This window comes from Aquarana catesbeiana, linkage group LG03, assembly GCF_042186555.1.
Source record: "Aquarana catesbeiana isolate 2022-GZ linkage group LG03, ASM4218655v1, whole genome shotgun sequence".
NCBI lineage: Eukaryota > Metazoa > Chordata > Amphibia > Anura > Ranidae > Aquarana > Aquarana catesbeiana.
Genome location: NC_133326.1, coordinates 89,755,729 through 89,768,207, shown reverse-complemented (window position 1 = coordinate 89,768,207; position 12,479 = coordinate 89,755,729). Strand labels below are relative to the sequence as shown.

At 40.7% G+C, this 12,479-nt stretch overlaps 1 protein-coding gene across 2 annotated transcripts in view; it reads left to right on the top strand.

Moving 5' to 3' along the window:
* The window catches only part of ADAM10 (ADAM metallopeptidase domain 10), a 239,713-nt gene that overhangs the window by 169,205 nt on the left and 58,029 nt on the right, over positions 1–12,479 (top strand). For both annotated transcript variants that reach the window (XM_073618815.1, XM_073618816.1), the window contains exons 5-6: positions 2,258–2,361; positions 7,821–7,973. In XM_073618815.1, the coding sequence (XP_073474916.1) occupies positions 2,258–2,361; positions 7,821–7,973 (257 nt within the window). The remainder of the gene's footprint in view (positions 1–2,257; positions 2,362–7,820; positions 7,974–12,479) is intronic.

The window sequence follows — 12,479 nt, the reverse complement described above, 5'->3', positions numbered from 1 at the left end:
GACTGTGGGAAGACCACTCTGGGTTCCAGTCACGGATTTTTTTTATCTACAGACTTTGTAGCTGCTGACTTTAAACAAAATGTAAAGAAATTAAAGTTACTCTTTAAGTAGACTGGCTGAAGGCTAGAGCCTCCATCTTTTTATATTGTTTATTGGTTAACTTTTCTGCCTTGTGGTCCTTGGTTCGAGTCCTGGTCAGGACACCATCTGCATAAATTTTGCCCATTCTCTCTGTGCATGCATAGGTTTCATCTGGGTACTTGGCTTCTTCCCATACTCCAAGGTATGGCTGGTAGATTAACCACTTCCGGACTGCCCACTATATATATATATATATATATATATATATATATATATATATATATATATATATATATATATATATATGTATATATATATATATAATGTCATTGGTTTGTTGCATACCGTGGTGATGGCAGCAGCTAGCTGCCATAACCTTGGTATTTTTTTTATACAGCGGGCGACCCTCTTTCTGATAAAAGTGGTCCTGGTGGCAGATTCACCATGGGATCACTTTTAGAGACAGCAGGAGAGGCGCCCCCTCCCGCCACTTCCCAGTAGACTCTGGACTTGCCGGGCCATTCAGTAAGCCCGAAGCCGATCTGCTGTGTGGCTGGGCAGGAAGCTATGTGAGGGCACGATAGCCCCCACTTGGCTCTATGGCTTTGGAGGAACAGAGCAAAGTCCAAGTCACTTCCTTTTAAAGGGGTGATTTTTTTTCATCTCTTAAAGGCAAAATGACTTTTTTCTTTTAAATGTAAATATGAGATATGAGATCTTTTTGCCCCCAGATCTTGCACTAAAGAGGGCCTGTCATGCTAATTTCTATTACAAGGGATGTTTACATTCCTTGTAATAGGAATAAAAGTGATAAAAAAAAACATTTAAATGGACAGTGTAAAAATGAAAAAGTGAAATAATTTAAAAAAATAATAATTGCCCCTTTCCTGCGCGCAGAAGCAAACGCATACGCAAGTCGCGTCCACATATATAAACTGTGTTCAAATCGCACATGTGAGGTATCGCCGTGATCATTAGACTGAGAGCAATAATTCTAGTACTAGACCTCCTCTAAACAGGTAACCTGTAAACATTTTTAAAGAGTCACCTATGGAGATTTTTAAGTACCGTAATTTGTCGCCATTCCACGAGCACGAGCAGTTTTAAAGCATGACATGTTTGGTATCTGTTTACTTGGCATAACATCCTCTTTCACATTATACAAAAAAATTGGGCTAACTTCACTTTTTTGAATTACAAAAAATAAAATAAAAAATAAAGTGTGTGACATTCAATATTGCAACAATCTCTATTTTATTCTCAAGGGTCTCTGCTAAAAAGAAATAATGTTTGGGGTTCTAAGTAATTTTCTAGCAAAAAAATACTGATTTTAAATTGATAACAGCAAATGTAAGAAATTGGCCTGGTCCTTAAGAGGTTAATTGGGTCCTGTATAAGTTTTGTCAACCAATACCCCCCCCCCCCCCCCCCCCAAAGTATCAGCTAACCAGAGATGTGTATTCCAACAAATAGCTGCTTGGGAGGGTGGTGGACATTCAAGGTATGATTGTATTGTTGTATTGAAGAAATGCTTGACATTAATTGGCTAAACATAAACTGATACTCTAACATCTATTTTTTTTTTTTTTTTTGAATGCTAATAGGTTTAAAATGTAAATTTTAAAAATTTGTGTGGCTGTACAATCTGCCTGTATATTTTATTCCATCTGTTTGTCAGTATGTACAGAATAAAAAGGAAATCCACACCGGATAACCAACAAATGGTAATTGTGTTAAATTCTACTTCACTTTTGCAAGGGAGAATTACCTGGTGTGATTTTTCAGGTACTTTGTCCAGTAAGGAAAGGTGACTGAAACCCGCAAAGTGAAAACCAGGTTTGCTGAACAGATTATTTAATCTTCTTTTTTTTTTTTTTTTTTTTTTCTTTTAGGTCAAAACAGTTCATATGCACTTTCAACTGTAATGAGCTGCTTATTTAAAGTTTCAAAAGTGGGGTGTTTTTTTTTTTTTTTTTTTTTTTTTTTTTTCACCCTGCATTGATTTGAAAATTTCAGAATTGGAAAATATTTTTGCTAACACAATATAAAATTGAGATTAATCTCTGATAGGAAATTTTCTACAAAAAAGTGATTTAGAATAGTTTTAATGAGTTTTCAACAAAAAGCTCTTTGAGCTTTGGGAGTTTTGTAACCTTCTTGAATTTCTGCCTTCCAGAGTATCCTCATAAATATGGAGCTCAGGGGGGATGTGCAGATCACTCTGTGTTTGAAAGAATGAAATTATATCAGATGTCGGCTCAAACTAAACCGGAGAAGCAGGTAAGGCCTGTTTTTTGACTACAATTTTTCAGAGCCTTAAAAAGCTCATTACCCACAATGCATTGTTATGCTCAGAAGAGAAGTATATTTTAAAATGTGTTCGCGGTGATTATGCAGCTTATTTCTAAATATAGTGGATTATATTAAGTGTAGTTCATTAAAAGTTTACACAGCTTAAGCTGACTGCACATGGTTAGATTTTAATTCGAACGTTCCTTTGAAGTTCTGAAGGATTGCGTTCAATGATGACATTATTGAAGTCAAGACCTATTAAACAGGTTTCTTTTATTAACAAACAAGTGAAATAATCCAAAAATGTCAAAGTTAAGTATTACATTAGCGCAACCAAGCAAAATAAATACAATTGGAAAGAATAAATGGTAATAAACAATTACCAAATGTGATCATATTACGTCCTCAACATGAAAGTCCATATATTTGTGTTGCATCAATATAAATCTCATCCATGAACCACCTTATAGCCACCACCACTGTGATATAGTGCCAGTCTCCCAGTAGAATATATCTCACCAGATATTCTCATTCTTCATTCTCATGAGTGGGCAAAATCGCATAATATATTATGGTAACTCGCAAGACTCTGCATCACTTTTTCCACCCTTCTTAAATCAGAATCTCTTATATCTTATACATATAAGCTCTGAATATATGTAGAAAAAAGAGAAGCCTCCACTAGCGTAATATTGCCAACACCATGCAATGTATTTAAGACTATTGCTTCATTCACATGTGAAAATATTAAAATGAGCATTGTACAAACAATGCCAGCATAATGGCGTTCCCATAACTATCTCCCCACCTCCCATCCTGGCTCTGACTGAGCCAGGATGACTCGTTCTCTCAATGCCACTGTCACTTCTGACGTGTTTCGTCACTTCAGACTTAGTCACGGGATGGTCAGTAAGAGCAAGGCAAGTAGGAGACAGGTGGAAGTGACCAGATTCACAGCACCGGGGCTCAGGTTTATTTTATTTCTTATGAAATCAATACAAAGCAAACCTTTTTTTAAATGAACAGTATCTTGCATTCACAAGTATATATTGCATGGTCATCAGCCAATGAGGTTGCTGTGGATATAAATATATTATGATTGGACACTGGCAAAAACCTAGGGGCACCTGCTTATAACCCTACTCCATTCGTTTTTTGTTTTTTTTTGCTAGTGTCTTTAGGTGATGGACCTCTTTTCCTCTGGAGACATTTCTGTTAAGGGCTGACTGCTTTTTGCCCATGGCTACCTAGCAGTTTCCAGGTTGGTAACCATTGCCATCATCTTTGGGACCTCACACTTTGTGTGTGCCTGGCGTGTAATGTATGTTTCAAGCACAAGATTCTGCATTAGGCACTCACCTTGGCATGTTGTTGCAATGAGTGAGTTAGCCACAGGGTGCTATGCAAGTCCAGGGCCATGGTCATTCTCAATGGTTTTCAAGCTGTGAAGACCCCTTCATGGGTATATGCACTGTGACAGGCAGAGCCTGTACCCCAGGTGGATACAGCAATATGGAAAATGTAAACCAGAATTTTCCTGCTATGTAGACTGGTTCCTAACCATGAAAAATAGTGAAAGTAGGCGCTTGCCGTGTTTATAACCTATAGCATGAGAAAAAGCTGCCCATAAATACAACGAATCAAAACATTTGCAGTGAATATCAAGTCCAGAATATATGTAGAAGTCTCAAATCACCGTGTCTTTAAAAAGTGATAAGTGACAATATCTTCTTAGGAAGCTATGTGCTCCCACACGTGCAAATCAATTCTTCACTCACCAGATCCCAGCGGCCAACAAAGCAGCATACAAGTGTAAGATACCAACTCCTGTACATGAGATATCGGATCCTGTACCTGGGATAACTGTGACCTATCTGCTAATGGATGCCACTGTTGATTCTCATTCACCAAACATAGATCAGCTGGAACCCCAGAGAGTGTATATAGTGTAGTACATTTTATTAAATGAGTAAATGTTAAAAACAAAGTGTATACACTCACAAGGACATGTGTGAAAGAAGGGCACAAAACAAACCGCTCACTTGGGGGGGGACCTTTCCCTTCCACCACCGCTTGTGGCCCTACTGTTACTATTTTTTCTTATATAGGGTGGTGTTTACACTTAAAGGGGCAGCTGCCTGGGTATTACAGTATATATATTTGCGGATTGGTGCCCTCTCGCCTTTATTAGATTTGGTTTCTCACTATACCGAAACCTCTATTCTTAGCACACAAGAGAGGATGCATAGATGCAGGAATTGGAAGTGATTCACTTTGTGCTAATCCCCTTTAAATTTGTCTTTATAGATGATTTTATTGGTATTTCCTGACCTTTTTTTGAATCTGGTCTCGGCCAGTTCTTGGCCTTGGGCACCCTCATAGGACAGGTTTCTGCCTTATTCATCCTATTCCAGAAACCTCTTGTTTCACAGCCCTTGAAGTGATTGCTAATAAAAAAAAATATATATATGTTTACAAACATGTTATACTTGGTTGCTGTGTGCAATGGTTTTCCTGCAGAGCAGACCTCATACTCCTCTTCTCGCATCTCCCACTGGAGCTCCAGGCTTCTCTCCCCTGCCAAGTGCACCCCAAAGCAAGCCACTTGCTATGGAGGCACTCGTGTGGGCTCGCTGGCTGTGATTGACAGGAGTTGGAGCCAATGGCTCCCACTGCTGCCTTGGTATAGTCAGAGGATCTTGCATGTAAAGTTGCCTTTCTCATGATCATTTGTATGTTTTTGCGCTACCAACCGTTTCTTGCAAGGAGCCTTTTCTTTTATTGCGCAGGGACAAGGTAGTCTTGAGATCAAAACCTTCTGCACAAGGTCTCCTCATTGAGGCGGGTGGAAGATATTGTCCTTCCTTCCCTTTGTCTTGCCATAAGACATACCACAGACATTTCTTTACACTGTCTAGACATTGCTACAGCTGTCAGTCTACTTGGAAGACCTCTTCCTGTGTGTGTTCAGCTTCTTACCCTTGTTTTCTTGTGACCCTGTTGCCAGTTTTTTTGTAATGTGGTTTTCAACCCCTCCATCCATTGCTTGGAGATGTCCCATGGTCTATGAATACAATTCCTATATTGTACAATTATTATAAAGGAAATGTTGACTTGTCTGGAAACTCCTTCTCTTGGAGCACTTCTCTTGGTCACTTCTTATTGCTTGCTAAAATAATGAAGTCTCATGGAATGGGTGAGGTTTATATGAGTGTGCCCCTAGGGGCAGCCCCAGAAAAGCTTTTACCTGTGTCCAGTCACCTGAAGATATCCTGCATATAACCCATGGTCAATGAATCAGTCCTGTATTATTATTAGTATTATTATACAGGATTTATATAGCGCCAACAGTTTGAGCAGTGCTTTGCAAAAAGAAGGAAGACATTACAGTTACAATACAATTTTTGGTACAAGAGAAATCAGATGGCTCTGCTCGTTAGAGCTTACAATCTAAGAGGAAGGGTCAAGTGATACAAAAGGTAATAGCTGTGGGGGATAAGCTGATGGAGAAAGTAAAAACAGGGTATTGGTTAGAAGCATGATAGGCTTCTTTAAAGAGAAGGTTTTTCAGGCATCGTCTAAAGATGGATAGATTAGGAGATAGTCAGACAGATTGGGGTAGGGAGTTCCAAAGGATGGGAGAAGCTCAGGAGAAGTCCTGGTGACAAGGGACCTAGCAGTTTGGTTGATATTTTGAGACAAGGTTAGTGATGTAGCTTGGGGCAGAGTTGTGGATAAGTTGTGGTTAGTACTTTGAATTTTATTCGTTGGAGTGGAAGCCAGTGAAGGGATGGGCAGAGAGGGGTACTAGACACTGAGCGGTTGTTAAAGTGGATAAGTTTGGAGCCGCATTCATGATGGACTGAAGGGGAAATGGCTTATCTAAAGGTAATCCAATGAGGAAGGAGTTGCAGTAGTCAAGGTGAGAGATGAAGAGGAAGTGAATTATAAGCTTTGTGGTGTCATTGGTTAAAAAGGGGCATGTTCTGGAGAAGTTGTGGAGGTTGAGGCGGCATGTTTTGGACCGGGATTGGATGTAGACCTGAAAGGACAGTTCAGAGTCCAGGGTTACACCTAGCACCCTGGCATGTGGGGAGGGATTGATAGTTATGCCATCGATCTTGACAGGGGAAGGAGCACGTGGGGGGAAAAAATGGTATGAGCTTGGTTTTGGATAGTTTTGAGGAAGTGGTGTGACATCCAGTCAGATATGTCTATTGGTAATTTAGTGATACATGAGGAAACTGATGGTCAGCTGAGGGGGTAGAGAGCTTCCCATGGCTTTCAATATCATTTCTACGCCAACGACACACAAATCTATCAGCTGACCCAGGGAGGATGTGTAGATCGAGAATAGGAGAGGTCCAGGGACAGAACCTTGGGGTACCCAAACTGTAAGCGGAATAGGAGAGGAGGAAGTAGAGTTGTAAGTGACTCTGAAGGTGCAGTGAGATTGGTAAGATTTGAACCCATGAAGAGTACAGTCAAGGAGACCAAGGAAATTGAGTTCTTTGAGGAGGGGGTGGTCCACTGTATCAAACGCAGCGGAGAGGTCCTGCAGTAGGAGTATGAAATAGTGACCATTGGTTTTAGCTGTTGGTAAGTAGTTTGTGAGTTTTAGGAGAGCAGCTTCTGTGGAATGTTGAGGGTAAAATCCAGACTAAAGGGGATCAGGAAGGTCATTCTAAATGAGGTGGCAGGTCAGCCTGTATTCCAAGATGAGGAATGCACTGACGAGAACTTTACAAGACCAGTGTTGACCTCACAAGGAGTAATTAAAGTTGTTTCTCGCTACAGGAACAAGGCAAAAGGAAAAATGCTTGGGTATAATCTGGAGGGGGACATTTGGATAATCCCTATACTTAGTGTCACTAAAGGTAACGAAGAAAAGAACGATTTTCTAATCAATGATGGGAGAATCGTGCGAGAAATGTAATAAGAAAAGAAAATTTACGGAGAGAAAAGAAGATTCCCGGCCATTCTTTTCTGTAGCAACATGCGGTGAAATTGAAGGCTTGGTCGGCCGAATTTCGAAAATCAATGATGGCATCATTGGATCACAAAAAAAAAAACGAACATTCTGATTTTGAAAAGAAAATTTGTTCGAAATTCGACCATGTATGGCCTGCATAAGAGAAATTCCCAGAACATTGCCTGTTTGGGAGTACTTGAGGACAAGGTTGAGAGCCACTTGCTTAAGGTACCGAACAGCACCAAAAAAGTGTATGTTCTATTTTTTGTAACAGAGCACTGCAACACACATTGGTGTCTTACTAGGCACAGCATATGTTCATTGGCAAGGGGCATTGTGGTGCCATTCAGAATAAATGGCACCACTGTGCATTATAGAAACTAAATAGTTTTTTTTATAGTGTGTTTGTTTTTTTTATATATAATTTAATATTGGGATATGGTAACAGCCGCATTTGTTCTTATAAACATCATAGGAATCTGTGGACGAGCATGAAGAGATTGGTCCTGTCATTCTTAGGAAGAAGCGAGCTGCTCAGGCAGAGAAAAATACTTGTCAGCTGTACATCCAGACCGATCATCTATTTTACAAGCGATATGGAGAAACAAGAGAAGCTGTGATAGCCCAGGTAAAGCCTACTATTTATTTATTACAATGGCAAGACTTTAAGCTGCTTTCTAACATGGGTTACATCATTGATTGAACTGAAGCATTGATGCACATCTGCAACAGACTCTTTAGAATATGGTCAGTTCTTTGCAGCGAGAATTAATAGGGTGCAGTAGGTTGAACATTGTGGATAGCCCTATCGCTGTTTTGTGGTCGAGACTTTTTACACTTGCACAATAAATGATTTGTTAAGCCTTAAGCCGTAAGCTGCAGACCTCGCCAAGGCACCCTGTTTCCTGCAGTCCCTAACTACTGAAAGCCTCCATCTTGGAAGAACATGCATTTATAATGGATAGGTAGGGGACAGACTATGCATTGGCAGTCTGATCTTGTGAGACTTTCTGATGTCCTCACTTAAAGGTGAAGTCCAGCCTGAGCTTGTTTGGCTGTGCTGCTTCTATGGGTCACAGGAGTGCAATTCGTTTTGCACTCCTGTGACCCATTTTCAGCAGAGAGTGGGCTGAAGTCACAGGAATGGGTCCAGGCACTGCATCATCACGAAACCGCAAAGTGCCTGGACTGATACCCGTCTCGGCCTCTCAGCCAGCTGCTGAGAGCCTGAGACGGTCGCTCCCCGCCCCTCCAGAGCTCAGCGCTCCAGTGAGCACGGGAGGGAGAAGACGACTTCAGAGCGGAGACCTGCTGATTGACAGTCAGCAGCTCTCTGCTCAGGGAGCTGTGAGAACCGAGTAATTGGCGATGTTCAAGCACTCGGTTCTCAGTGCAGAGGCGGCGGGGGACAGATGCCGCATCAGATCGATGCTGCATCCACTTAGGTAAGTATGATTATGGAAAAAAAAATCTTTTAAAGTGAAACTCAAGTTAAACAGATCAATACCTTGTTATAGTTATTTAATAGCATAAAATGTTTTTATTCATTGAGCGTGTATTCACACTCATTTGTATGCTGCAGCAAAATACATGAAATTGTATTAAGGCCCTCTTTCACACTGGCAAAGTCCACCAGCTCAGAAGGGAATCTCTCCACCGATCCCCTGCTTAGCAGGCAAATGACAGGTTGGTGTCTGCTCCGCTGATGCAGAATGGGCGAATCCCACTTTCCGCTATGGACTGTCATTCGATCTGATCTGTCGGACGGTCCTGTTTTTAGCAGACAGGATTGGATGTCAGTGCGTGTCAGCTGTTTCATAGAGAACAAAGGGTCCAATCGGGTCCGCCTGAAAAACTGACTGGCGGACCCAATTGGTTCATCAGTGGGAAAGGGGCCTTATTGTGTAATAATGCACAGTAAGTGGACCCCTGGTAATCAATGCATGAACATGTATGTTTAGCACATCCAAATCTTCTGCATAACACATCACTTAAAATGTGCCTTAATACCCATTTGAAAGTGCACAAAATGCAGTTTGAAAGCACATGCTTTGATGTACTTCAATAAAGTGTGTCTAAAACTAAAGAAAATTTTAGTAATGCAGCATACCAGTCCTTTGCTGTTGTGGCTGCATTAGTTTTCATTTTTCAGACCGAAGAACCCTTAATGTAACAAAATATGGGTATTGGGGAATGAGGTCTGTGGAGATGGGTCACCACACACGCTTGTAGGGGTATTGGCCTGGGTGAAATCCATGAAAAAAAGTGTGCAGGATAGTAGGTGCGCTCAAAAGGACTTAAAGCAGGAGGAAATTTTCTATGTAGTTTAATCAATGTCAACGTTTTGGCGGGGCAAAGACCGCCTTTCTCAAGACAACTTGAGAAAGGCGGGCTGTGCCCCGCAGAAATTTTGACACTCATTAGACTATGTTGAAAATACCTCCTGCTGTAAGTCCTGTGCGCACCTGTTGCATTTGCTAATAGAGAATATGTTTTACCTTTTCATAAATCCACTTGCAGGTAGCAGCAGCTTATAACCTAAATGCTGTATTTATCGAGAGGAATTATATTGAGTACACATCTCTAGTCTTCTCTTTGCAGTTAGCCTTCTGTTTGTAGATATTCCAAGTTTTTATCTCAGCCAGTGTTGGCATCCACAGGGCCAAATTTAGACGTCCAAGGGCCAGATCTTTTTGGCCATGAAAACGTAAAGCTGGCCATACATGGATTGAAATTTCAGTCAGCAGGAGGCGGTTGAATTTCGATCCATGTATGGCAGTTCCTGTTCATGAGAAGTCAATATATACATAAAATTCTCATGAACCTGCTTCTTGGTAAATTCTGGCTCGATCTACACATGCAGTCAATGGGCTGCATCACTGATCTGTGTACTCTGACGGTAGGGCAGTCCACTGTCGGAATACAAGGACACAGCAGGGAGGATTCCCTTATCCACCTCGAAAGTGTGGATAGGTGAATCAAGTCAGTTTCTTTTCCAGTTCAACCGACTGGCTGAAACAAATGCACCCATGCCAGTGTATGGCTACAAACTTAACTCTGTGTAAATGCTGTGTATTCAGGCTTTTTTTTTTTCTATAATAAAAGTACATTGAGCGAACATTGTGTTTTCACTGAATAGCTGCAATAATTGGAGCTAATGGGAAAGTGTTATCTACTTTTGTTTAATGCGTAATTGAAACCATAGGTAAATATAATTTATTCAATTGACTTTGCCTGCTATAATTCAGTTGTGAGTTTCTGTACGGACAGTGCCCCCGGCCTTATCTGTTTTGTTAGGTTCAGTTTTTACTCTTTGTTCTGCCTCACTTGTCAGATGTTTCCATGATCTGGCTTTCCACAACTAGAGAAAAATTTTTAATATCTTTGACCCTCAATAACGTCAAGCACATTATCATCCAGAAGCAGCCTTGGCCTCCTGAGACATCCTTACTCTAATGGACTGTAGGCTCAGTCCAGTGGATTGCTTTTTCCTGATAATTTATTTTGAAAAGTGTGAATTTCCCTTCCTGCTCTTCCTGCTTTAGTATCTTCTTTCTTCATTCTATGTGTTTGATATTGAGGGATAAATTTTGCTTTTTGCTTTTCTAGAAATAGCCCAGCAACACAAGAAATTTCTCGTGACCATTTAGGGTTGAAAACCCTTAGGGTAAAAGTCTTATAGAATAATACAGTGCTATTCTTCATCATTGCATTTCAAGCTAAATTCGAAATGGCAGCCATAAAGGAAGGATGTAGCGTGTGAAGGAACATGACACTTTAATTCATTTTCACCACTATGAGTCCTCTCCAAGTATTGCTTATTTTGGCTATATATATTTTTTTGAATTTACATTATAATGCATTAAATGAGCAACAAATACCTTGCTGGTACCCAAATTAAAACCATCGTTGGTGCCTATGTCCGCAACTGGTAATAACATGTAATTTTCAAATACTGCAGTCTCTGGAAATTACATGGTGGATGTTCTGAGCACCTGGATAATGAAAGATGTTAGCTGTTCAAATTACCGTACTTGTTACAACAGGGAACATCATAGCGTCTTTATACACCTTCCTGCCCAAGCTAATTTTCAGCTTTCAGCACTGTCGCAAATTGAATGACAATTGCGCGGTCATGCTACACTGTACCTAAGTTTTTTTTTTTTTTTATCATTTTGTTCCCACAAATAGAGCTTTCTTTTGGTATTTGATCACCTCTGCGATTTGACTTTTTTTTTTTTTTTTTTTTTTGCTCAACAAATAAAAGACCAAAAATTTTCACATGTGGATGGCCATTGGGGATGTACTTCCCTGGTGGTCTTAGCAGCTTCCCTGGTGGTCTAGTGTGGGCATCCGAGGGGGGGCTGCGCTGATAAACAATCAGCAGAGAGCCGCCGATCGGCTCTCCTCGCATCTGTCAGACGTGAGTGAGAAAAAGCCGATCACCTGCTTTTCCTGTTTACATTGTGATCATTTACTGAGATCGGTGTGTCAGACTGACACACCGCACCACCTATCGCCACGATGCACGTCCCATGGGCACACGGCAGCTGTTATCCTGCAGGGTGTCCTATGACACCCAGTCAGGATAACTGAATCACTGCCCGGCCGTCATTCTGCTATATGCCGGGCGGGAAGTGGTTAAACCCATAGCATATGTGATAACTGGAAGAAGGTGGTCTACAGTGGAAGGCCATACAGATTATATATGGTGTCAGCTGAGAACCATAAACTGAAGGTATCTGTGAGCACGTGATCACTAGAACTGGATCACTGGAAAACTTCATCTGGGAGATTCACCCTTTCCATTTGTCACCAGGGTAGGGGAATCCATAGATTTTCAGGTGTCCCAAGAACAGGAGATGAGGGGAAATCTGATGACAGCACTTTAAAAGGGATTATCCCTTACTTCCTGTTGTCTTCAATTGGATTTTTTTCAGTCCTCTTTACCTTGCAGTTGGAAAATTTTGTTTCTTATCACAAATGTCTATAAGTGGGCATTTTACCTTCAAGTACCTGAAAAAACCTATAAGGTTTATATATGTAGTCGCTAAGTAGTCATAGTCCCTTTACCGCATTTTGGAATACCTGTACTTTTAAACAATATAAACATTATGTAACATTTATAAAGTTG